We start from the raw sequence: 23,598 nt of genomic DNA on the forward strand, positions 1-23,598 counted from the left end.
AGAGAGAGAGAGTTCAACCCCGCTTCGACACGCCGCATAGATTTTTATTGTTATTGTCATTGTGGTTCAAATGCCGCAGGGTGGGATTTGTATTCGTATTCGTATTTTCGTATTATCACTTGAGGCTTTGAGGCCTTGAGCCTTTGGAGTCGTGTCAATTATGCGCATTTCGTTAATTTCGCTCGCCCATTGTGCGAAATTTACATTTTATTAGTTTTACATGCTCGAGGCATTAAAATTATTTACGATCCCAAATATTGTTGGTTGTAAATAATTTCGCTGGCACGTGGAAAACACATACGCACACACACTCACGCACACATGGCCTACAATCATTAATTGTCAAATGTAACGGTCAATGCTTGACCTTTTCCTAATTAGTGGCGCATTGTTCCGGGCCTATTTCAGCATCTCTGTTTCTCTCTCTCAGCTTCCCTATCTCCAGAGAGCTATGCCTGGACACGCGCCTTTTTAAATGTTTTTCAAGTCTGTTGCGATTTCGTGAATGGATCGACGACAGACAATTGTTTCACTTAGCCATATATATAGATGTGTATATACTATTTATATACTGATAAGAACATCAAAAAAGAAAACGAGGTGGAATGTTAGCTAACGAGAGTTCGACTTGGGCATGCTCTAAGTCGACCTGAATTGAGCGAGAGTATAGAGGGTATATGCATATGAATTTGTATATATGTATGAATTTGGGTTAGAATATGTGCTGTTTAGAGAATATATAATGTATAGCTTCTAGCTAAACTCGTTCTATCATATACAATACTGTATATACATTATCATTATGTATATCAACATATTATTATTATTTTTATATCCTTATCATTATATGAAGCTACAAATAACATTATACCCATTGCATAGTGTTTGCAGGGTATACACAATGTGCGCTGATTATAAGCACATCTCTCAGTTTCTTGAGTCAGTTAAGACTTACAGTTGCCTTGTGCCAGACGTCGTTTGTGCTTCTACAGAGAAATGGACACCCAGGGCATCAACTTCTATGACAAGGAGCTGGACATAGGTCGCATCGTAGCCGAGGCACAGCTGGAGGATTGCGATGAGGCGCTCAATATATGCGACCTGAGCACTGTGGAACGCAAATTCGAGCTGTGGCAAAAGCAGCTGCCACGCATCACGCCCTTCTATGCCGTCAAATGCAATGATGACAAACGAATTGTACAAACTCTGGCTGATCTCGGCGTGGGCTTCGATTGTGCCTCGAAGAACGAACTGAAACAGGTCTGTGTAGCTGTTAATATGTGCATCTATTAATATATTAATGTATGTATGAATATATCTGACTAATTAACATACAGGTTCTCGATTACGGCGTCTCGCCCGATCGCATCATCTTTGCCAATCCCTGTCGTCCAATCAGCCACTTGGACTACGCCAAGCAGCAAAAGGTGCTCAAGGGCACCGTGGACAATGAATTCGAGATTTACAAGCTGCACAAACACTACCCTGAATCCAAGTGTGTATTGCCTTTAGTCTCTCTCTCTCTCTATCTCTCTCACTCTCTCTTATATTTAATTATATTTTATTAACAGCCTCATAGTTCGCTTCAAGTCCGAGGCAAAGGCCGCTCAATGCCCGCTGGGCGATAAATTTGGTTGCGATGCGGACATTGATGCCTCGGCGCTGATGCTGCTAGCAAAATCACTCGATTTAACAGTGAGTCATAGTAAATTCCATATAGATTAAGTAAATAAACATTTCAAAATGGAAAACCTAAATAAAGTTTACTGTCTATTTTACATTAAAATAATCTAGAGTTAAGTAAATAAGATGCCAGTATATATATTCTCAATCAGCAAACAAAACTTACTTAATTTACTCTAATTTTCAGGTAACCGGCACCAGTTTTCACGTTGGCTCCGGCTGCTCCGACATGGAGGCCTATGAGCGCGCCATCAGGAAGGCAAAAAACCTTTTCAAGTTTGGTCAACTCCTGGGCTACGACTTGGATCTATTGGACATTGGCGGCGGCTTTCCGGGCAGCGACGATGAGCACTTCATAAAGGTGCGTAGAATCTGCAAAGCTTGCAAAATTATAGACTATAAATAAATGTGTGTGCATACAGCTGGCTGACACGGTGAACAGTGCTGTGCAAAAGTATTTTCCCGATGAACGCATTGAGATAATTGCCGAGCCAGGTCGTTTCTTTGTGGCTGCATCATATACACTGGTCTGCAAGATTCATGCCAAGCGCGAGGTGCGCAACGCCGCTGGCAAGCTGGACACCGTTATGTACTACTTGAACGATGGCGTCTATGGGTCCTTCAATTGCATACTCTACGATCATCAGACTGTAACAGTGGAGCATTATTTGGTAAGGCATTTGCAAATTTGAGATATATTTGAGATATTTAATGTATATTGTATTTCAGCCTGCTGATCCTTTGCTGCCCACTTTCAAGAGCTTGATCTGGGGTCCCAGCTGCGATGCTCTGGACAAGGTAAGTTTTTTTTATTATCTATAATCTACCTAACTTGTATATTTATGCCCATATCTCACTTCATTTTCAGATCTCTGAAAATCTACGTTTGCCCTACTTGAAGTGTGGCGATTTGCTGGGCTTTCCCAACATGGGCGCATATACAGTGCCCATTGCCAGCGCCTTTAATGGTTTTCCCTTGCCGAAAACTCTTTACTTTAAGGCCATATGACTAAATGAATTGGCATTGATAAATAAACAAGAGATGTGTATGTTAGTAACCAATATGATTTTTATTCATTATAATTGCTCCATTGAGAACTTAGGATATGTTTGTTTACAATACTAAAGAGTATTCTCCGCTAAGTTCAACAACAAAGACATTGGAACTGCTCCATGGATTCGGTTTTGCATAGTTTTGTATTTTTCTTTTTTTTTTTCTTCTTGTTTTTTTTGTAATTTTTCAAAAATATTTTGAAAAGAACAGCTATCACCAAAACTGACCCGAATTGGGATTTTCAGCGCATTCTTTTGAAAATATTAAATTGTTCTTTTTGGGAAAATATATATATATATATATATATATATATATATATATATATATATATATATATATATATATATATAGAGTTTGATAAAGATTTGTGTTGAGTAATGTACGCCAGTTGGTTAACTGACCCAACCAAGACTGATGTACATTACTTTGGGCAAAATAGAAATATAAAATAGGTATATGTATGTATATATATATTGATATATATATATATATATATATATATATATATATATATATATATATATATATATATGTATGTATATAACTTAATTCAAATACAATTCAATAGAGTTTCAGATATTAATATCAAAAAATCAAATCAAAAAACAATTTCAAAAATTGTATTCTCTTAATATCAAAAATTCTTGCTCATGCTCAAAAGTAGATCTATAAAATTGTTTATTTTTTTTTTCTTGTCTGATATGTTGTGATATGGTATAACGATTATTTGTATATATTTATTTATAATAATTGATATCGTGTATATGCGCTTATCGCTTTCCTCATGTTTCTCTCTTGCTTGCTTTTGCTTGCATATAAAGAGTACAAACTACTTATTTCATAATCAGTTCTTGGTGATTGATGCAAATATTATTTCCTTCTTCTTTTGTTTGAACGCGTACAATTTTTCATTTCTCATTTAGATTAGTGTTAGTTTTACATATACATATAGAGTTAGTAATTCTTTGGTAAATAATTCGAAGATTGGAAAAATTTCGACTAGGTTTTCTTTTTTGTTTTTCTTTTTGATATGCTGCTTGGCGGAAAAAACTTGAATAGCAAAATGTAATACGGTACATATATAGAATATATACATATATGTGGATAAAAACAATAAAACAACAGATTTCATTATAATGATTGTATCTCACAACAGCGACGACGACATAGTAGTACTACACACATAGGCATGCACAATAAATAGGTACATATATGTGCTCTTAGAGTTCTATAATATAATATTTAATAATATGATAATAATAATAATAATATCGCTTAACTTGTAACAATTCACGTTTTCTTTTCAGATATGTATGCGTTTTCAGATATGTTTGCGTTTACATTTTGTTTTAGTTTTTTACTCTTAAATCTAAGCTACGTTTCGATTGCCGATCGATAAACACATTTATCGATAGGTTAACAGCTAACGATCGGCTTTCAAATTCTCATTTCATTCTTTTGTTTTTTATTTATTTATTTATTTTATTTTTTTTTTTTTTGTCGGGCTACTGTTCGAATGTCTGAAATGTTCTGTGTGCGTATTTAATGGATATTTTATGATTTCATTTCGAAATTATTTCTGTCTTTGTAGCACGATTCATGATATTGGCATCAGAACGATATATAATTCAACAAGGTGGGTGTTTATATATATTTTTTTTTTTAATTTTAGTTATTTTGCTTTTAGTTTTTGTCTTGCATTTTTGTGTAATTCAGTTTCGATGGGGCACTTGCGGGTGATATTGCAGCTTGTTTGTTTTTGAGTGGGAAGTTGTTGTTGTTGCTGTTGTTGTTGCGTGCATATTGTGTCTAACAATTGCCAGAGTTGCATAATTCACGGATTCACTATAATCTATAATAAAAAATACAATACAACAACACAGAAATGGTTTGTAGGCATACAAAAAATTGGACATTTGGGAATTGGGAATCGCGGGCTGGTTGGGCTGGTTGGTATGACTGGGCTCAATAGGTATCACTTCGGCTAATGATCTGATCTGATCTGATCTAATGATGATCCATCAATATGGATAAATGGAGCAGAGCAAACATAACAAAAAAACGGGGAATGTGTGAATGCAATTACGATACGTTTGCTTATGCTGCTTTTGGTTAGGGAGCTTCGCATTTATATTTAAATGCTACTCAGAAAGGCCACGCTACACATGGCCAATTGGGCCAAAATGTTCACTTGCAGTATCCGCATTAGACCGCCGCTGGTGGGTGAGGGACTCACATTGAGGCCAGCACAGTGCATCTTCTCGATGGGCATCGCTTGTACGAAATATTCGCGATTATCCAACGACATGTGGCACAGCGGCTTCTTCTTTTGTGACATTTCATCGTCCTTGTTCTTCAGATCCTCCAACAGCTTAGGGAACCAAATCAATTCACACGAACAGTTTAATGGATTGTCTGTTGAAGTCGTAATAAACATTATATTACAAGTTATTTTCCACTAATATCCCATCTACTTGCCAGTGATATCAATTATGCGCAATGTATCGATGACCGGTTCCATTGTATCCTGTGGAATGCGTTGCATTTTATTATTCTGCAAATTTAACGTCTCCAGCGAATTGAGGTTCTCGAAGAGGGTACTGGGCAGTACTTTAATGCTATAATTGTTAAGTCAAGTTAATATTTGTGCCAATATTCTACATATATGCTAGATATATTTTGATTGCTTTACTCGTTCTTCTGCAGATTAAGGAAGGTGAGCGAATCGCCGTATCCAGTAAAAGCATCATCGGCCAGCACATTGATATTGTTATTTCTCAAATCCAAATGGCGTAGACGGTGCAATGGGCGCAATGCCTCACTGGGTATGGCATTTATATTATTATCGCCCAAACGCAAATATTGCAGATTCTCTGTGAATATATACAAGCATATAAATATATATATTGTATTATATAGGCAATCTAAATGATTCCTTTTAAAACTCACCCTCCAGTCCCTTGAACGCATCCTTGTCAATTACACTAATCTTGTTGCCCTCCAGTTCCAGCGAGTTGAGTAGACTCAAGTGTGTGAATACATTTGCAGGCACGGTTGTAATCATATTATGTGCTAATATCAAAGAATCCAAATTCTGCAGACCTGTCAGTCAATTGGAATGTATGCATATGTTTAACTTACAAGTTATCGAAAATGGGAGCTGAGTACTCACCTTCAAAATCTCCCTCACTGATCGTTCGTATTTTGTTCTCTTGTATCTCGAGTTTTTTTAGTGTATCCAATATGGAGAGCGCCTTTTGTGGCACACTTGATAGCTCATTACCACCCAGGTTCAAGCGCTTCAGTTTCCTACAAAATATAAATTTATAAGAACTCAAATGATTTAATTTAATTATGTGTACGTACTTCTCTAGCCCGCGGAATGCTTCAGGATCAATCTGTGATATTTTGTTCTCATAGAGCGTTAGAATCTCCAACGTGTCCAGTCCCTCAAAAGCGTTGTTGTGAATTACAGTGATCTTGTTGTGGTTCAAGTTTAAAATCAACAAATGATATAGATGTTGCAAAGCCTGTAAAAAAGATTTGAATTTAATAAATTGTGTTGTAAATTATTAACAAATAAATTTGGTCTACGCTTTTTTAAAATAACTGCCCAAATTACTACTATAGATGGCTCGTTAATTCACAAACACTTATCGATAAGCACACCTATCGCTCATACTTGCAAATCAATTGAGATGACAGCATATCGATATTTAAGTACGATCAAAATGAACTCACTTGCGATGGCACCGTTTTCATTTGATTCAAAGAAACATCCAGCTGTGTGAGTCCTTTTCCTGCAACAAAATGTATATATAACTATTTGACATCATATATGTACATATTTAATTTCTGCACTTACCCAACGAACTTAATGCATTCTCCTCGATGGCTGCTAAGCTGCTGTTGTGTATTGTCAGATGACGTATGTCCAGAGCCAGAAATACAAATCCCTGCAGCTTGGGCAAATTATTGTGCCGCAGCTTCAAATAGAATATGATTGGACTTTTGCCCTTCAATGTGCCCATGGATTTGGCAATATGCGACAGATCCGTCGTCTCGCACAATACATCGAGTCCATTCTTCTTGACGGTGCATATACAGGGCGCAATATCAGCTTGCTCCGGGCACACCTGTTGCGGTGTACCCTGGGCCATTGTCTGGACCAGCAGAAACAGCATCAAACAGCTTATGACGCCCACTGTATGCGTGCATTGGAATAGCAGCTGCATTTGTCCTACCATGTTGACTCGCACACTCGCACGGACACCAAAGCTTAGCTCTACTCAAGCAGCGATTGCTATGATTCCAATAAGCCGTTAATGCTATATACAGTTGTGTCCCTGTGGAGAATATAAGAGTGTGTATAAATATAAGAGTCTATGCAAAAGCGAATTACAAAGCGAAAAGCGAATTACAAATTAAGCGCACAATGCGCGATTTGGATTTATGCATGTGTGTGAGTGGGCAAGTGTGCTCTGTGTGAGTGAGTGTGTGTTTGGCGGATTAAAAATAAATTGAACTAATTGAGCAGCACTTGACGTATCGTTGTAGTTGCTGCTCAGCGTCCAAAGTTACGCATGAAAATTGCAACAATAAATTAGCATATGTGTACATATTTACATATACATACATATATATATGTATATATTTATGAAATGTGTATATACAAATGTATATAATATAAATATATTTAGAATAAAAATCGTTAAGCTCACCTAAAATGTTTGTCCGTCCCTATTGAATCAGTGCCAAATAAATCATGCTTCTTAATGCGATGCGGCGTTAAATGAGTTAATAAACCTTTTATTAAATACGCCTTTCCCACTTTTCCGATTTTACAGTTTCCCGCAGTCGACAACAAGCAACAATTAGTCAATGTTGACTTTCACTCCGCACACACGCACGCACACACGCACCCACACACAGGAGTGAGGAGTGCAGCCTCTGCCCCTGGCTGGCTGTGTGCGTATGTATGGGTCTGTGGCTGTGTGTGTTTGGGGAGGTTGTGGTGGTTGGTCTTAAAGAGGGGCGTGTATAAACTCGGTCAGAGTGTGTGTATAACGATGTAACGGAAAATCGATATCATTCAACAAAAAAAAAAAAAAAAGGAAGGAACTGTTGCCACTCAGCGATGCTTTTATCAATTATTATACAAAATACTTTGTTTACGTATTATATTCGTATTTATGAGTATGCACTAGCATTTAAATTAGCTGAAAGCTCGCTCAATTGTTGCCGCATTAGATGAACATAATTTGTATTGTGTCGCTTGAAATTGTGTTGTGGCAACGCTTTAGTTGATTTTTTATTGTGATTTTTCTTCTCTTTTTTATACTTTGCCGCGCGCTGACATACGCATTAGCTGAGTATAAATATATATATATATATATATATATATATATATATCCCTATAGATAGATATATGTATATATATGTGCGTATTTTGTATGAAGGGAAGGCGGGGTCGAAAAGAAATCAGTACAAACAGCGCGAGTAAGAAGCACGTTTACTTGGCAAAACCGACGACAACGGACTGAAATTTCAAAATTTCGAAACATTCATTAGTGGTTGCTCCAGCCCAGTTTGAAGTAGAGCAGTGCTGGCAAGCACATCCCTAAATGGCATTGCCGTCCTGATGAGCGATATGGTCAGCCTAAAACAGCAGATGTTAATAGTAATCGAATCGAACATATCGAATGTAATGGAATTCCGCTGCAAATGTGTTAATTTAAAATTTAATCTAAACCAAGCAGTTAAGTAATGATAACATATCAAAATCAAATATCTCTTATCATATTCCAACAGAATTTCCAAGAATCGATTCGAATATTTCAGCCAAATCACAACTTTTCTACAAAATTGTTAAAAAGCTTTTAAAACTCGATGAAAACCTAAGAAAAGTTGAATACGAACTCAAAGCCCAAATTCTTTTTGATACCACACAAAATTCGTTAGAAACATAGCAACCGTACGAATCCGTTCACCAAACAAAAAATAGTTTGCCTGAAATAGTGTCATAATTTGTTAGCTTCGACACTTGAAACAACAAAATTGTTCAAAGTTTAAAATACCCAATTTCTATACTGTGTACTTTTTTATTATATTTTTGTTTGTTTTTTTTTTTTTTTTTATAAAAAAAAAAACAATGGTTACTTGCAACAAGAATTTAGCAGCAAGACTTATAGCCGAAATGTTAGGCAGCATGCTTGTGCAATGCATTGGCTGCTGTTACAGTGGTCTGTCAGTTACTTCGGCCAGATCAACACTTGATCAGCTTTTCAACCCGGGTCGTGAATATGTGCCGAAGTTCCAGGGAACTAGCCTTGGATACGCATTCACATGGGGTGGCCTAATTCTCGCTGGAACAATGGCATTTCGAATTGTATCCGGTGCTCATTTGAATCCAATAATCTCGGTTGCATCCATTATAATTAGAAATATTAAGCTGGTGGATGGTCTACTTTATATAGTAATGCAATTAGGGGGCTCCTGCCTAGGCTACTGCATCGCTTTTGCTATGTACGGCAATTTGCTGTCAGAAACGCAATTCTGTGTGACGGAAGTATCGTCGGTATGGTGGATGGCATTGGTTGTAGAATTTTATATAAGCGGCGCTTGGGTTCTAGCTTTTTGTTCATCGGTTCATGAAAGCAATCAGCCCCCAAATGAATCCGTATCATTGAAAATCGGTTTCGTTGTCATTTGCGCCACTCTCGTCGGAGTAAGTACATACATAAATACATATATATGTATATATATATATATATAAAATATAATTGATTGATCTTGATTTTGTTAGACACAATATTCTCAGTCCTGCATGAATCCATTCCGATCTCTTTGGCCCGCTCTCTTTCACGGATTTTATAAACATATCTATATTTATGTGGGTATTCCAATTGGGGCTTCTATATCGCTGGCCTTTGCTTGGCGTTACCTCTATTTGATGAATGCGGACGAGACTGTCAGCGGACCTGGAGGACCCGACAAAGATTAATGACCTTCAACTGCAGCTTTCAAGCCAAAAAAGAACACAAACCCAAATTTTCAAATTGCTTCATCAAATGCAGATATTCAAATATTTATCATAAATTATTTAAGTTGTAATAAAATCGTAGAAAACGTTTGGTCCTAGAGGTGACTCCATTTTTTGTTTTTCTAGAAGGCAATACCAAGAAACCATAAAAACTAGAATCAATCGTGTTATGAGCATTAATCGCAAGGAGTAGCTCCATCGGAAGTCATTGTTTCTACGATTTCAATGACATGGAAGAACTTAGATGCCTTTTGTGAAACATCGGGCCGCCATTTAGCTATTATATCTTGAGCCGTAGGACCCAAGTCTGGCTAAAATGCATCCTGAGTGGGCCACATACGGGACGATTTTCGTTATTTACTGCTCTTTGCGATATCATCAAAGATCTCCACATCCAAAAGAACAACAGCAGCTCCATCTAAGCAACCGCCTAAAATATTTTAATTTTTTTTTTTTTATAACATATTTATAAGTTTTATAAATAGAATTAGAGTACATGGGAGGAGTGCATATCGTATGGGAACACATTTTTCAAGGAGATGGTTTGCTTTTAGCTTTAAAGGCCCACACCTATGCCAGTAGTTGGCGTATAGAAGAGGCACTGCATAGCCTCCTGGAGAGCACGCTGGCATGCCAGTGCGGACGTGAAGCCGCCGGCATTCTCCTGCGGCGTCTCGGGCCTTATATGTGAGACGTAGCCCATGGACTCGACTTCGGCAAGGGGCGGCGGTGTCGGACCTTCGGTGATGGGTATGAGAGGCTCGTATATAAAGATAGGACCCTCCTCCGATTTTGGTACTGGCAGCAGTGTTGGATCTGCAGTCTGACCAAACTTAATGCCTGTGGAGAATTCATTTGCAGGTTTAGGAGGCGGCAACTGCTTCTCCTCCTCGCGCTGCTTTTCAGCCTTCTCGGCGAACTCGCTGACAATGGTGGCAGCGTCCTTGCCGCTGTACATGAGCTCCTCGATGAGGGCCTGCTTGTCACGAGCCTTTTTCTTTTTATGCTCGGTTTCCAGCTCTTCCAGCTCCTTCTTGCGCGACTCATCCTGCACGCGCTCTAGCTCGAGTAACTCTTCCAGGGCGCATTCGTCGCGGCCAACGCGCGTTTTATTGCGCTGAATGACCTCGCGGTTGTCACGCTTATAGGCCTCGATGCGTTTGTTGGTCTCAATAATTTCAATGTTGTTACACAGATTGTAGACAATATCCTCGATTTCTTCCAAGTAATCATTATATTCCTCCAGCGTTGCAAAGTCCTCTTCGCGCTTGTTGTAGTCTCGCAGAATGCGTCGTCTTATATCCACCTCCTTCTCCACCATAGGATCTTCGAAGAGCTGTACACGAAAGTTGTTCCGCCGCAATGGTACCATACATTCCGGACAAGCGCCGGAGCCCTTGAGGAAGAGCATATCCACACAAGATTCGCATAGCGTGTGACCGCAAACATTGACCATCAATTTTAGAGATGGATTCCGATATTTGGTGGTCTTGCACCGCGGACAGGCCTGCTCTTCCATCTTACTTCCGCTTTTCTAACAACGTATATTTTATATAGATAATAAATAGTAATGCCGGCCAATTGCAATGAATTAAAAGTAATACTCGAAATGGCACTCACGAAATCAGCTTGTTTCGATAACGATAAGTCATTAGCATACAGCCCTGAAAATCATATTGTAAATACATGGTCACCCCAAAACCAAATATATCGATATAGCTCTCAATAGCTGGGGCGCGCATTTAAAAGACAAAATAAAACGCACTTTTAAATTTTTTTAACATTTTATTTTAAACAGCATACGCGGTAGTTGCTCACATTTAGAGTAGAATTTAAACATTGTTTTTTTTTTAATATACACGCATATATATACATACACATACATATGTATTACTTTTTTTTTATGATATATATGCATTAAATAAGTATTTTAATAATTTACATCGATCAAAACCTTTTCTTATATGTACGTACATAGGTTTCAGCAGCACTTTGTTGGGTTATTTCATTTTTCTTGTGCTTTAATTATTTATTTATATAAGTAGTTAAAAGCATTTCCAAGCAGGTGCATAAACATTTGAAATCAATTAACATTTTACGCTTATTACTTGTTTTTCAAATTTGCATGCGTTATTCCGTAATACTTGAGAAAAGGGTCATATGTGTGGATTTGTGTGGGTGTGTGTATGTATATGTGTGTGTGTTCTTGTTATAAAAGCAGCACATTTTGAAATATATGAGAGTTATATATATAAAATGCTATAGTAGATAGGCTAGTAGATTTAGGCTAACTTACGCGCTAAAATGTTGTTTGGGCTTACACAATGTATACAATCTTCTTGAATGGACAAAAATAAAACAATTGAAAGATTTACATACATTACATATTCATTACATTACATATTCATATTCATATACATATACATATTTATATATACGGATACGCACACATATACGCGCTTACACAGATATCGGCGTATATGTATGTAAAGAAATCGACACGAAACCTAAAACAAGAAATGAATCAAAGGCGCGCTTTTTTCTCTGTATAGGCTCAACAAATTTTCGATTCAATTATAAATCGAATCACTGTAAATATCACAATTTAGTTAACACATACTATACAATGCATACAATTAAAATAAATTTAAACGGTCTGTCAATAACAATATATGTAGTTGTGCAACCATCTAATTAGTCGCATGTTAAATAGTAATAAAAAAAAAATGAAGAAAAGAACATAACTCGTCAGGTCGGTTTGAAATGTGGGGGGACAGTGGACAGCGGACAGCGGGCAGCTAAAGTGAGTTGAAATGATTATCAATCAGAAGCTAGCCCTGCAGTGCGGTAACCTCCTCCTCCAGCTCAGCGTCCACCTCATCAATCTTGGAGCCGCTGCAGCCGCGGCACTTGCAGCAAATGATGCACGGCGCAGCTAGCAGCAGCAGCGGCGACGCCACCAGCAGCAAAATGCCAAAGCCGGCAAATATCCCAATGACTTGAGCACGATGCCAGACGACAGAGGCACGCGAGTGACCCAATTTATTCTTGCACGGTCCCTTGTCATAGTGACGCAACAGAAAGTCATCCTGCGAATAAGTGAATGCATTCATTAGCCTCAACAGATAACAGATAACAGACAACACTCACATCAAGACTGGCCAGACAGTACCAGCAGAAGACGTGCTTGCACCGCTTGCACATCATCTGGGCGCAGCCCTCGTCCTTCTCAATGGGCACCGCGCACATGGGGCAGCATTTGATGAGCTCGTTATCGAACGGTATGCCAATATCATCCTGGCCATCAGCAATCAGACGACGTCCGAATTCCTCACAGCTTATGTTTGGATGATACTGTGAAGAGAACAGAAATTCCATTAATTAATTGATTGCTGCAAGATTCGGCAGGTGCAACCCAGGGAGTGAGCCAAAGCTGCGTAATTGCACAAACTTTTCATAGGCCTGGCACAGTCCTACTTACCGCCTTCTTGCAGAGAGCACAGAACTCATCCTTGCAGGATGGACAATGCACCGATATCGAGAGCAGTGGCTGAGCACCATCCTGTTGTGGAGTATAGCTCTGGGATGTGGATGGCGATTCATCCATTTGGCAAATCGCGCTGCCAGCCAGCCCAGTCGTTGTACCATTGGCAGCCGTGGCAGCCGCATCACCAGCTGTGGTTGCTGTGCTTGCTGTGCCCACCATGCAAATTGTCTCGCAGCCGGCACGTGGACACCAGGTGCGCGTTTTATCCAATTCGATTTCTGTAATCGAGAGAAAAGCGTTTGATAAATGATTAAGCAAGAGTGGGAAACAAGGGAGGGGAGGGAGATTAGGGGCAGTGACACGTACCTCGATTTAGGCGATAACGATGATGTTTCTTTAGCAAGTTCGTTGTGGTTAGGTTCGCGATTTCGGGCAGCGAGATGGCCCCCTGGGCGGGGCATTTGGCATCGGGGCAGGAGATCTCGTAGGCGCCTTCGGTTATCTCAAAGTCCACATAGGCGCGCATGCACTGCAAATCGAAGCAAAAACAAAAGTGGGGCTATTATCGATGGCGGAAAGTTTCATTTAGTTGTTTTAGTTTCTACTCTACTCTTCTTGTTGTTGTTGTTGTTGCAAAAACTAAACAATTTGGCAAGTTGCGCAGCATAATCCGCTTTGAGCTGGCTCCAGCTCAATTCCATTAGCTCTATAGCAACCAGATACCACCCCCCATACATAGTCACCCTTTTCACATGGTGTGCGTGTGCGTGTGTGTGTGTGTGTGACCCTTGGGCAAAACTTTTGTCAAGGCATTTTGTAAATGCTGTTGCCTGCTTTTTGCATTGGCAGCCGCAAAAGTGTGGCTGTCAAAATTATTTCATTTTTAAGCACCCACAGCACAGCACACACAAACACACACACACACCCATTCACCACCTCTGACGCACACACACACACATAATACACATTGCTGTAGCCACAAACTTTCAGCAAGGACAAAATGCTCTGCGGAAGCTGTATAAATAAAGATTTAAAAACTTTGCCCGCTCGACTCGGCTCGCTTGGTCGGTCGGCTCTGGGCTGCCCATCTGTCCCATACATCTGCAGTCATCTACATATACATTCAGCTTTAGCTCCGCTCGCCTTTTGCGCATTAAAGTAATGAAATTGCTAACGGAAAACGGAAATGGCTAAATGCTCTTGAATACCCTACACATCAAATCGAGCAAATTAGAATGTCAAGTGGCTTGAGCAAGCAAATCTGAGCAAATGTGCGAATGCAGAAATGAGTTTCAAGTAATCTTTGCTCTGTGATAAGGTAAGTTAAGTTAAGGTAATTTATATATACATAGAAAAGGCATGGACATATAATATAATATAATTTTTAACAATTTTACAAGTTTTGCTACAGTATCAATTTGTTCACTTTGTTGCACAGCATCAGCCTAAATTAAATTTATTTAATTAAAATTTGCACAAAATTCTATCATATTTGGTTTGCATATTTTAAATGTTTTTCTTTGCTTTACAGTTGCATAAATATTATTATTTAATCAATTAAAAATACTTTCAGCGGCCTCTTAAAAAAAGTGTAGCATAAATTTGTGCGCTGCGTTGCATTGAAATCGCATTGCAGCTTTGAGCGAGCTAAGCAGCTTAATAGCATCAAGTGAAGTGCAGGCAACAATTTAATTTGCGTGCCACAATTGCAGCACTAAAAAATTACATAAAACGAAAGCCATTTGTTGCGGATTTTCCGCATTGACATTTTCCATAATGCAGGCAAAATGACAGCATTTTCTTTTTGCGTTTTTCTTTCTTTCTTTTTTGTTGCTGCTGCAGCAGTCGCATCATATTTTTAATCGCGTCCATCAGTTCAAATCCCGTTCGCTTAATCCGCAAGCAGCTTGACGCTGGCCATGGAATTTACCTGGCCATCAGTCAGAGGCATGCGGCGGCCAGGGCCATTGCCTATGGCTCCGCCTCCGCCTGGGTCGCTCAGCTCAGCTTGAACCACAGCGGCAGCGGCAGCTGCAGCCACAGCCGCAGCCGTGCCATAAGCTGCACAAAGCTTGCCGAAATGAATATGCAGCAGCAACAACTACAACAACAGCAACAACATCGGCAGCTGTTGCCACAATTTAGTGGCCTGCGGGCCAACAGTTGCAATTTATATGGAAAAGTGAGCCACAGCTTTCTGGCTTGCAGCGCCAGCGACTATTTTTATTATTCCTACTAAATAGGGCCGCAAATAAATATGTTTTCATTCAAGAGCTTCATAAAAAACACAGCAACGAAATTGCAATTAATATTACAGAGAATATATTAGAAAATGGAAACAAATATGCGAGTAGAAAATGTAAAAGAGAATAACTACCAAGGGTTCACTTTAAAAATATTAATCGTATTTAAAATATTTGTAGGACATGTAAACTCGTTATATATCACTATTTAGTGTATCATTTTTTATAAAGTGTAAATTTATTATTTCTATTTATAATTCATTCAATTTTATTTTTCCTTTATAATTTTAAAATGGATATTATTTTTTATATTATTTTTATTATTTCTATATTATTTTTGATTTAATTAATTAATTTTTTTTAAGTAATTTTTAATACTCTATTTTAGTTTGAATATTAAATTTTTATTTTATTAATTAAATTTAATTTTTTATATTTTATTTATATATTTAAATCAAGAATCACATTAATTTTAAATTTATTTACTTTTACTTTACTTTTAACATATATATATTTTTTATTTTCCATTTTTTAATCAAAGATCATAATATTGTTTTGTATAATTTTATTTAATTAAATGCCAACGAAAATTCAACTTTAACAATGAAACACAAAAATGGAAAAGAAGGCTCATCAATATTGATATCATTCATCTTTCAACTTAAATCGGTTATTTACCCAGCCAATCTATTTGGGCTTAGACAATTTTCCCTTTCTGGCTAACAAATAAAGAAAATAAGGTAAAAGTTAATTGGTGGCAAATTAAGCTGCCAAAACTCTCGTGGCGTCCCACCACGGCGTGCTGCTTTCTAAGTGAAATTGAGAGCAGTTGTCGTCGGGCTGAGCTCATTTAATGTTCGGCCATTCAGTGGAGTCAAATTGTGGCGACGAGTGGTGCAAAAGGCTTTGGCGGGGATTCCTTGGCAACCTTTCGTCATGTCAACAGTTTTTGGAGCGCTCAATTGTGTGGGCCATTAAAAGCCAAATGCCACAATAAACGCACACACACACACGCACATGCACACGCACACACGTATATGAAATATTAGTATTAATAACAGCACTTGGCAAATTTCCGTCAGTGCTCATAAAGCACTTTACGCAATGCGGGCCAGGCCAAAGGAAAAACAGACGAAGGGAAGTGCTTACAATATCTATAAAATGTCAGACAGAGAGCGAGTGAGAGAGAGAGAAAGAGAGAGGGAGAGCCAGCAGAGGGAATTGAAACGAAATAAACAAATAGAAATTGACAAAGTTAGCACATGAGGAACATTTTTTATCAGTGGCAGCCGCAGCAGACGGCACAAACTTTTTGCCCCACTGCGGAGCTGTGTGTGTGCGACTGTGTGTGTGTGCCCCACTGATATATGGTTTTTATTTAAAAGCCCCTCCTCTGTATGCGCTGGCACAGTTCATGGCTTTTTATCGCTCTGTTGCTGTTTGCGCGTCTGCCTCGATGCCATTTTATGACACATACAACATTTTCGGCAATAAAAATAACATTTGTTAACGCTTGTATTACATTTATAAACACACACACATATATAAACAATTTAATATAAACAGGATATATTGACAAAAATATGCGGAATGTGAGCAGTGCACAAATTTATTAAGCTAAGAGCTAAGCCAGATGAAGAAGTAAAGAAATGTAGAGTAGAGCAAATGGTGAATAGCATATATAGATATATATATATATGTATATATAGATATAGTTATATATATCTATAGTATATTATATTAATTACTTTACCCAAGCTGAGCTCTAGACATGAATAAATAGAAATAGAATCTAAGCCCAATGTGTGGAATGCACCTTAAGCATAGCTCTGAAATGAACAGGTGTAAAAAGGTGTACATACGCATGACTGTAAGCATGTCATGCAGGTGCATGATAAACATGACCTCTACAATGACTGGCTTTACTTTTCCGATTAAATATTAGTGTAATATATTTTGCTTTATTTTATTCTTTTTTATATTGTTATAGAAAGTTTAGTTTGGCTTTCATATTATATTAAATGCCTTAAATGCACTCCAAAATATATGTATCAATAATAAATTAAAATTATAATATTACAGTGAAATTTAACAACGAGCTTCTGATTTCAGGCTGAAGGCAGAAACAAGCTAACAAATTTAAGCCAAAAAATGCGAAAAATAGCCCACACTCTGCTTTAAGCTGACCTTAAGTCCAATAAAAAATTCCAGGAAAATACGACAAAAAAAAAAAAAAAACAGATTTATTGTAAAATGCCGCAAAAGCCCTTTCAGAGAGAAGAAATGAATAGCGCATGCTTTTATTAAATTTTTTAATATACTTGCTTCAACAATACGCGTTGAGTGCAAGCCAAATGCGCTCTCTTAAGGCTTAACAATAATAATAATAATACTTTTGCAATATGTAGGTCCACTCTCCTCTAGGTTCACATTTATAAAAGAATTCCGATTTTTACCCCGCAATTTTTTTTTTTTTTGCAATTTAAATTATGCACAGACCAGAAAGCAGACCAGACGAATGAAAGGTCTCGGCATAAAAGCCAAAGTTCAAATTAGCAGCAAATCGAAATATAATTTATGTTGGCATACTTTCAGCGATAAACATAAATAAAGCAGGAGAGTGTGTGAGTGTGTGTGTTACATTTATACATGTATACACTTATTTACGATGCGTTTAAGGCGTCAAATCAGAGACGCAAATTGTTTGGGCCAGAGTATGCAGTAAATGTGGGTAATTGCAGGCACGTTAAGCTGCCCTGTGCCGGACATTAAAGGACCTTGCATAGTCCTTGCGTCGTCCTCGTCGTCGTCGTCTGACGTGCATAAAAAGCATAATGAATGCCCAGCAAATTATACGCACACACATACACACGTAAGCCTGACTTCGATCGTATGCTGCAGCCAATTACCCACACACATACACACACACACATACACACACACACGTGGCAGCGTCCTGTTCGCTTTAATCTAACTCATTAGCAGCGACACTTTAATTAATATGCCCAGGCGACTCGCTCGTCCCGTCAGCTGACGACGCGACGCATCATGTGACAGCATCAGCATCGAAGTCCAGCAGGAAGTACCTATCTCTATCTCCCTCTCCCTCTCTCTTTGACTGCCTCTGTGACCAGCAAATGCTTACAAGCTCACCATAAATGCAAATTTATGACAATCATTATGTTAACGTCACGCTCACGTTAATGTTAACGCTTACGCCACTTTTACGTCAAGTTTTAATGCGCATTAAAATTCTTTTGCAACTTGATTTAATTAGTGCGATTTGCACGTGACAGCATTTAGCCAGCATTGATAAATTGAACGAGAAAACTGACCAGAAGTCAACACTAAATGAATTAGCTGAAGGATAGGAGCTAGAAAGTGTGTTATCGACCTATATACATATATGATATGATTTATCTCTTTATGAGGAGAAGTTCGACTTGGGGTTATATCGATGAACTATGTATAGAAGGCTGCAGCCGTTTAAATAATATGTAACTTAAAGCATTGCCTTCTCCTACATCTCTTATATCAACAACCTTAAAATGTCTTCTATCATTTTTCAACTGGGCTGCTATAACTCTTATTTAATTATTCCTAAGAATATTACTTATAAATAATACTTATTCTTCTTCTTCTTCTGCATCTAAAATTGTAGTTGCCCATATAAAATCGAGTATACCGAACTCTACCAACCCATTTTTCACTTGAAAAGCTTCTCCAAGTCTTTACCCATTACATTAAACTTCATTGAACCTTTAATATTATTATGCCATTATTTCACTTATTTTAGAGTAAGCTCACTAAAAATCTTTAGGAAATCAGCTTTTCTTAGTCCTTTGCAATTCCATTTCAGTTTCATTTTTTACTTTCACTTCGAATTCTTTACAAATATTTCCAGATCAGTGCGCTGCAAAATAGTTTATGCGCCATCCGCCCCGTTGGCCTGCCCGAATCCATTGTGTGGTTGGCTTCTGTTGTTGTTGGTTTTATTGTTTTTTCTGTTGCTTCTGTTTTGTTTTTTTGCTTTACCTTGGAGGCTTTCAAGTCAATCCAATAAGCGACAGAAACAACAGGAGCTGACAGGCAACATTGTCCTCGCCGAGAGAATCCGCTTAGCTCGCGTTGCAATTGTTGTAAAAGCAGCTCTGATTGAAAGCGAGCCATAACAAAAATACAACATTGTTGCTACAGTGTGTCTACAGAGGTGTGTGAGAGTGTGTGTGTGTGTGTGAGTGAGATAAAACAAAGCGCTTGCCACACATATGTACGTTGCACGCCACAATCTGGTGGCAAGCTCTGCAAATTTAATGATGTTTCGCAGCAATCGAACCGCAGACAAGTTGTTGCCAACCAAGAAGCGATTAAATACACTCGAGTGCAAACAGAGAGAGAAGGGGAAGAGAGAGAGAGAAAGACAGACATGAATAATGAAATGTCATATAAGAGCTGGCTTCAAGGATGCGCAGGACCTTCGCCTGCATTTGAGCTTTCTATCTGCAAGTTATTTGAGCAAAAATTGAATTTCAATTTTGTGCGCAATCGATCCGATTTCTTGCAACTATTTGTGCACGAAAAACCAGCTGCGAGTTACAATTGCTTTTTTTTTTTTTTTTTTAAGCGGCTTATTCAGCCTTTCATTTTGCTATTTACTTTCAAGGCAAACCGTAAAATTATGCAATGCAAGCAGATTTATGCTAAGTACTTGAGATGAAATTAAAGATGGACAAAGACGGACAAGTAAGACTCAGTCAAATATAATTGAGCTCTATATACATATGTATATATATGATAGAAAACTAAAAAAGATAGTCAGAGAGTCAGTCAGTTCCTTATATTGAAGAACTTTCCTTGCTTACATCCAGTATGCTAAAATTTAGCTGAGAGTGCATTTCACTTTGGGGAGCCTCGCAGTTGGCACCTGCATGATTGCATGGAGCTTGTAAAAAATCCCTTAGCAAATTTTAAGAGTCCCTTTAGCGTTGTCCTCAATGCATTGACAAGTGTAGTAGAGGGAGTGAGAGAGAGAGAGAGAGCGCAAGTAAAAGCAAACATATTTGAATCTCTTTTTAATGGGCATTGAGGCGTTCCTGAAAGAACCGTATGCAGTCCCTACAGTGAATACTGTGATGATGCACTGCAATGGCGAAACTTTGTATTGCTCAATAGCTGACTGCATATTTCCTTACTGCTGTCTCTCTCTCTCTCTCTGTCTGCCACTCGCTCTCCTCTCCACATTTTCTCTAGGCTTACAGAGTAACTCTCAGTCAGGCATTATCATATTTTCATTTATTTTTTGCTTTTTTGCTATTTCGTTTCAATTCACTTTTCTGGCCATTCGACGGCAGGCAGCAGCCATTAATTTCCGTTTAGTCGCAGCATCCGGTCTAGACGCAGCCTCGATATCGAGTCCATTGAAGAAATTTGCATTTGTTTTTATGCAAATTAACAGAATTTCGTGCAGCATGTTAAACGCATCAAATATTTGTATGCAAATTAGAGAAAATTCAATTGAAGCGAATTGAAGGGCGAAGGTCGTTAAATTGCATTTGTCCAACTACTTGAGTAATTGCAGATGCATTACAATTGTGCAATCAGCAGATAAATGTTATCCCAAGTGACGACAGCTCTTCAAGAGGACGCACAAAACACGTGTCACGACAACACCCAATGCGATGAGTATGTAAGTGTGTGCGTGTGTGTGTGTTTGTGCCGAGTTTGTCTCTATTGCTTGAGGCAATTGCATTCGCAGCTAGCGTCAAAAAGTCAAAAGTCATCAAGTCAACGTTGTCGACGCATCGCATTGCGTTGCGTGTTGCCAAATGCTCTCAACTGTCTTTGAGCTGACACACGCACACACTCATACGCACACGCACACAGCTGAGAGCTGAGCATGAGTCTTGTCAGCTCTTGAGCTCACAAGTTTTCTTCTAAGTATTTCTTCCAAGCATTCCGCTAAGTAATTCGACTAAGTAATCTTCTAAGTATTTTCTTGAAGACTTTCCTCCTAGTTCTTCGCCTAAGTATTTCTTCAAGGTCTTTCCTCAAACTATTTCTTCTAAGTCTTTTCTCCAAGTATTTTCTCTAAGTATTTGCTCTAAGTATTCCAAATATTCTCTCAAAGTATTCCCTCCAAGTATTTCTTCTAAGTCTTTAGTACTTAGCTGAACGATCACTCACTACACTTCACTTTACTGCACTGCACGACTGATCCCACCCACCAGGCCTGGGCGACTGAGGAAATGCTGCAGCTGATGCCCTTTATATAGAGCACCTTTCACTCACACACTAAGCCACGCTCAAATGTTGAGCTAGACGCCAGGTAGAGATCGTTGCAGTCGAAGTTTAAATGAACCAATGGGAAGGCTCTCTGCTGCTGCAAGCACTCTAGCCTCGTTTTACTCGAATATAAATACGAAGTGAATTCTGCTGCACACATATAAGCAACTTAAACGATCTTCTGTGGTTCTACTTCGTTCCTAGCTCTTGTCAGGCAGAGCGGCAGAGACTGTGGAGAGATGGTAAGACAGACAGAGAGAGATATATACAGACATACGAACAGATTTATATATTAGATGGCATGGATAGCAGTTTCTGTTGTTCTCTCTTAATGACTATGACTTCTGCATGATCTGCCTCAATTTATGTCTATCCCAAGCTCATGTTCAATGGATCCCTCTAAAATAAGCTAGATCTAGCCGTAAATTGGCTAAGCTGGAAACACTGTCACGCATGCAAGTCTTATGCACACACACTTGCACAATCTTGAGCGCATCAAGGGAAATGTTCATTTTCACTTCAGAAAAAAAGTAAAATGTTATGATCTAAAGCTAAATGAACTAAGGATACCCTGTAGAGGACAAACATCTCTGTAGATTGAACTATTTAGCTTGATTTTGATATATACAAATAGGTATAAATTTTAAAAATTATTAATTTTATATTAAAATAAATAAATATTATATATTCTATTTAATTATAATCATTCAGTCAATGTAGAAGAATAACAAATTTTCAATTAAAATTTTTAATTTTTACCTTACAATAAGGCCAACATTATTTTATTATTATATTATTAAATTCCCATTTAATTTATATAACAAGGAAAGACAATTAAACTATGTCTCTTTTGGCCCTTTCATGCAATTGCATTTGCATTCGAGTTAAGAAAATTCCAGGGTATTAGATGTCATAAGTTGCACTTGCAATTCAACTTTGTTGAGTGCAAATTTTAATTTAATCCCGAGCTCGTTCGCTGCTAAACGAATTAACATTTTAAATGCATTTTAATTGTGTCGAAGAAGTTGCTAACAAGCAGCGACACATGTGTGTGTGTGTGTGTGCACATTTAAAACTCGTGAGAATTTAATATTCAAATAACATAAAACAAAAATATATAGCAACTGAAGCGCGAGTGAAATAGAGGTAAAAGCTAAAGCAAATAAAATTGAAATAACTAAACACAATGCACAGTTACAATATTTGAAAGCGTGTGTGTGTGTGTGCATATTTGACACGCCATGAAAATGAAAAATACGCGCAGCCAACCCTTCGGGCTATACGCTAAAGGTGTCAAAGTGTGTAAATGCAATTTGGCAGCTTTTATGCTGCTGCTGCTCCTGCTGCTCCTGCTGTTGCTGCTGCTACTACTCCTGCTCGTGATGCAAGCTCCTGCAATGCTTGACAGATTGTGTGACGCAAATTCAATTGCAGCAAAATATCAAATAACGCAATTGAATAACAGCTGACCCCTGCCGGTTGCTTTGACGTCATTGAGCTGAGTTCAGGGGGAAAAAACTATAGCATATTTTGCAGCGCATTTTTGTCAAAGCTTTTCCTTTCATAAATCGTTAGGGCAAGAGCTTTAAATTGGTTTTTCTGCAACATGTTGCGCATTGAAGCGTTGCAGTTGAAAACTATAGAGCATATAAGTCTTGCAGTTGTATATCTTGGCAGCTAAAGAGGCTTTCAAATGTGAATGGCATTAGCAGGATTTCTTTTTTGCGACTGAAAGGAGATTGCTTAAGCATTTGACAAAGGTGAATGCACGCTTATTTGATATGAATATCTAAAATGGAGTTGATAT

General features: G+C 38.1%; 5 protein-coding genes across 14 annotated transcripts in view; 2 read left to right on the forward strand and 3 right to left on the reverse strand.

Moving 5' to 3' along the window:
- The first annotated feature begins 926 nt into the window (after positions 1-926).
- Positions 927-2,741, forward strand: LOC108616251 (ornithine decarboxylase 1-like). The gene is made up of 7 exons (XM_018011332.2): positions 927-1,260; positions 1,338-1,495; positions 1,572-1,695; positions 1,871-2,044; positions 2,106-2,354; positions 2,413-2,481; positions 2,552-2,741. Exons 1-7 carry the CDS (start codon positions 997-999, stop codon positions 2,690-2,692), a joined length of 1,179 nt encoding a protein of 392 aa, XP_017866821.1. The 5' UTR covers positions 927-996; the 3' UTR covers positions 2,693-2,741.
- On the reverse strand, positions 2,731-8,308 carry LOC108616250 (uncharacterized). Of its 8 annotated transcripts, none has more exons than XM_018011330.2 (10): positions 8,230-8,308; positions 7,459-7,760; positions 6,603-7,083; positions 6,479-6,537; positions 6,104-6,267; positions 5,910-6,046; positions 5,687-5,839; positions 5,430-5,610; positions 5,216-5,355; positions 2,731-5,152 (listed from the first exon to the last, which is right to left on the reverse strand). In XM_018011330.2, the coding sequence occupies exons 3-10, from the start codon at positions 6,982-6,984 to the stop codon at positions 4,872-4,874; spliced, it is 1,497 nt and encodes a 498-aa protein (XP_017866819.1). In that variant the 5' UTR covers positions 6,985-7,083; positions 7,459-7,760; positions 8,230-8,308; the 3' UTR covers positions 2,731-4,871. The 8 variants fall into 8 exon arrangements, with proteins under 8 accessions (XP_017866819.1, XP_089326827.1, XP_089326828.1 ...); XM_089470701.1 differs by having other exon boundaries at positions 7,459-7,567; positions 8,230-8,298; XM_089470702.1 differs by having other exon boundaries at positions 2,731-4,589; positions 4,974-5,152; positions 7,459-8,292.
- Positions 8,309-8,722: 414 nt separating this feature from the next.
- On the forward strand, positions 8,723-9,879 carry LOC108616257 (uncharacterized). The gene is made up of 2 exons (XM_018011337.2): positions 8,723-9,464; positions 9,543-9,879. The coding sequence occupies exons 1-2, from the start codon at positions 8,889-8,891 to the stop codon at positions 9,738-9,740; spliced, it is 774 nt and encodes a 257-aa protein (XP_017866826.1). The 5' UTR covers positions 8,723-8,888; the 3' UTR covers positions 9,741-9,879.
- Positions 9,880-10,192: 313 nt separating this feature from the next.
- Positions 10,193-11,425, reverse strand: Mat1 (CDK-activating kinase assembly factor). The gene has a single exon (XM_018011333.2). It carries the CDS (start codon positions 11,296-11,298, stop codon positions 10,336-10,338), a length of 963 nt encoding a protein of 320 aa, XP_017866822.1. The 5' UTR covers positions 11,299-11,425; the 3' UTR covers positions 10,193-10,335.
- A 180-nt stretch (positions 11,426-11,605) lies between these two features.
- Positions 11,606-23,598, reverse strand: part of LOC108616248 (uncharacterized) — a 91,765-nt gene continuing 79,772 nt past the window's right edge. For all 3 annotated transcript variants that reach the window (XM_018011327.2, XM_089470694.1, XM_089470695.1), the window contains 4 exons: positions 13,633-13,795; positions 13,261-13,544; positions 12,930-13,133; positions 11,606-12,868 (listed from right to left, as the gene is read on the reverse strand). In XM_018011327.2, coding sequence (XP_017866816.2) covers positions 12,611-12,868; positions 12,930-13,133; positions 13,261-13,544; positions 13,633-13,795 — 909 coding nt within the window. In that variant the 3' untranslated portion in view covers positions 11,606-12,610. The remainder of the gene's footprint in view (positions 12,869-12,929; positions 13,134-13,260; positions 13,545-13,632; positions 13,796-23,598) is intronic.

This window comes from Drosophila arizonae, chromosome 5, assembly GCF_054131065.1.
Source record: "Drosophila arizonae isolate 15081-1271.41 chromosome 5, UAZ_ARI_1.0, whole genome shotgun sequence".
In the NCBI taxonomy this organism is placed as follows: Eukaryota; Metazoa; Arthropoda; class Insecta; order Diptera; family Drosophilidae; genus Drosophila; species Drosophila arizonae.

Bases quoted from the DNA above. Each gene is read 5' to 3' on its own strand.
- LOC108616250 (XM_018011330.2), bottom strand. From the start codon at position 6,984: ATGGTAGGACAAATGCAGCTGCTATTCCAATGCACGCATACAGTGGGC. The intron at 6,268-6,478 runs GTGAGTTCATTT...TCTTTTTTACAG, and splicing joins TGAAAACGGTGCCATCGCAA to GCTTTGCAACATCTATATCA. The intron at 5,611-5,686 runs GTGAGTTTTAAA...ATATATTCACAG, and splicing joins TGCGTTCAAGGGACTGGAGG to AGAATCTGCAATATTTGCGT.
- LOC108616251 (XM_018011332.2), top strand. From the start codon at position 997: ATGGACACCCAGGGCATCAACTTCTATGACAAGGAGCTGGACATAGGT. The intron at 1,496-1,571 runs GTGTGTATTGCC...TTTTATTAACAG, and splicing joins AAACACTACCCTGAATCCAA to CCTCATAGTTCGCTTCAAGT. The intron at 2,045-2,105 runs GTGCGTAGAATC...GTGTGCATACAG, and splicing joins ACGATGAGCACTTCATAAAG to CTGGCTGACACGGTGAACAG.
- LOC108616257 (XM_018011337.2), top strand. From the start codon at position 8,889: ATGGTTACTTGCAACAAGAATTTAGCAGCAAGACTTATAGCCGAAATG. The intron at 9,465-9,542 runs GTAAGTACATAC...TGATTTTGTTAG, and splicing joins TTTGCGCCACTCTCGTCGGA to ACACAATATTCTCAGTCCTG.
- Mat1 (XM_018011333.2), bottom strand. From the start codon at position 11,298: ATGGAAGAGCAGGCCTGTCCGCGGTGCAAGACCACCAAATATCGGAAT.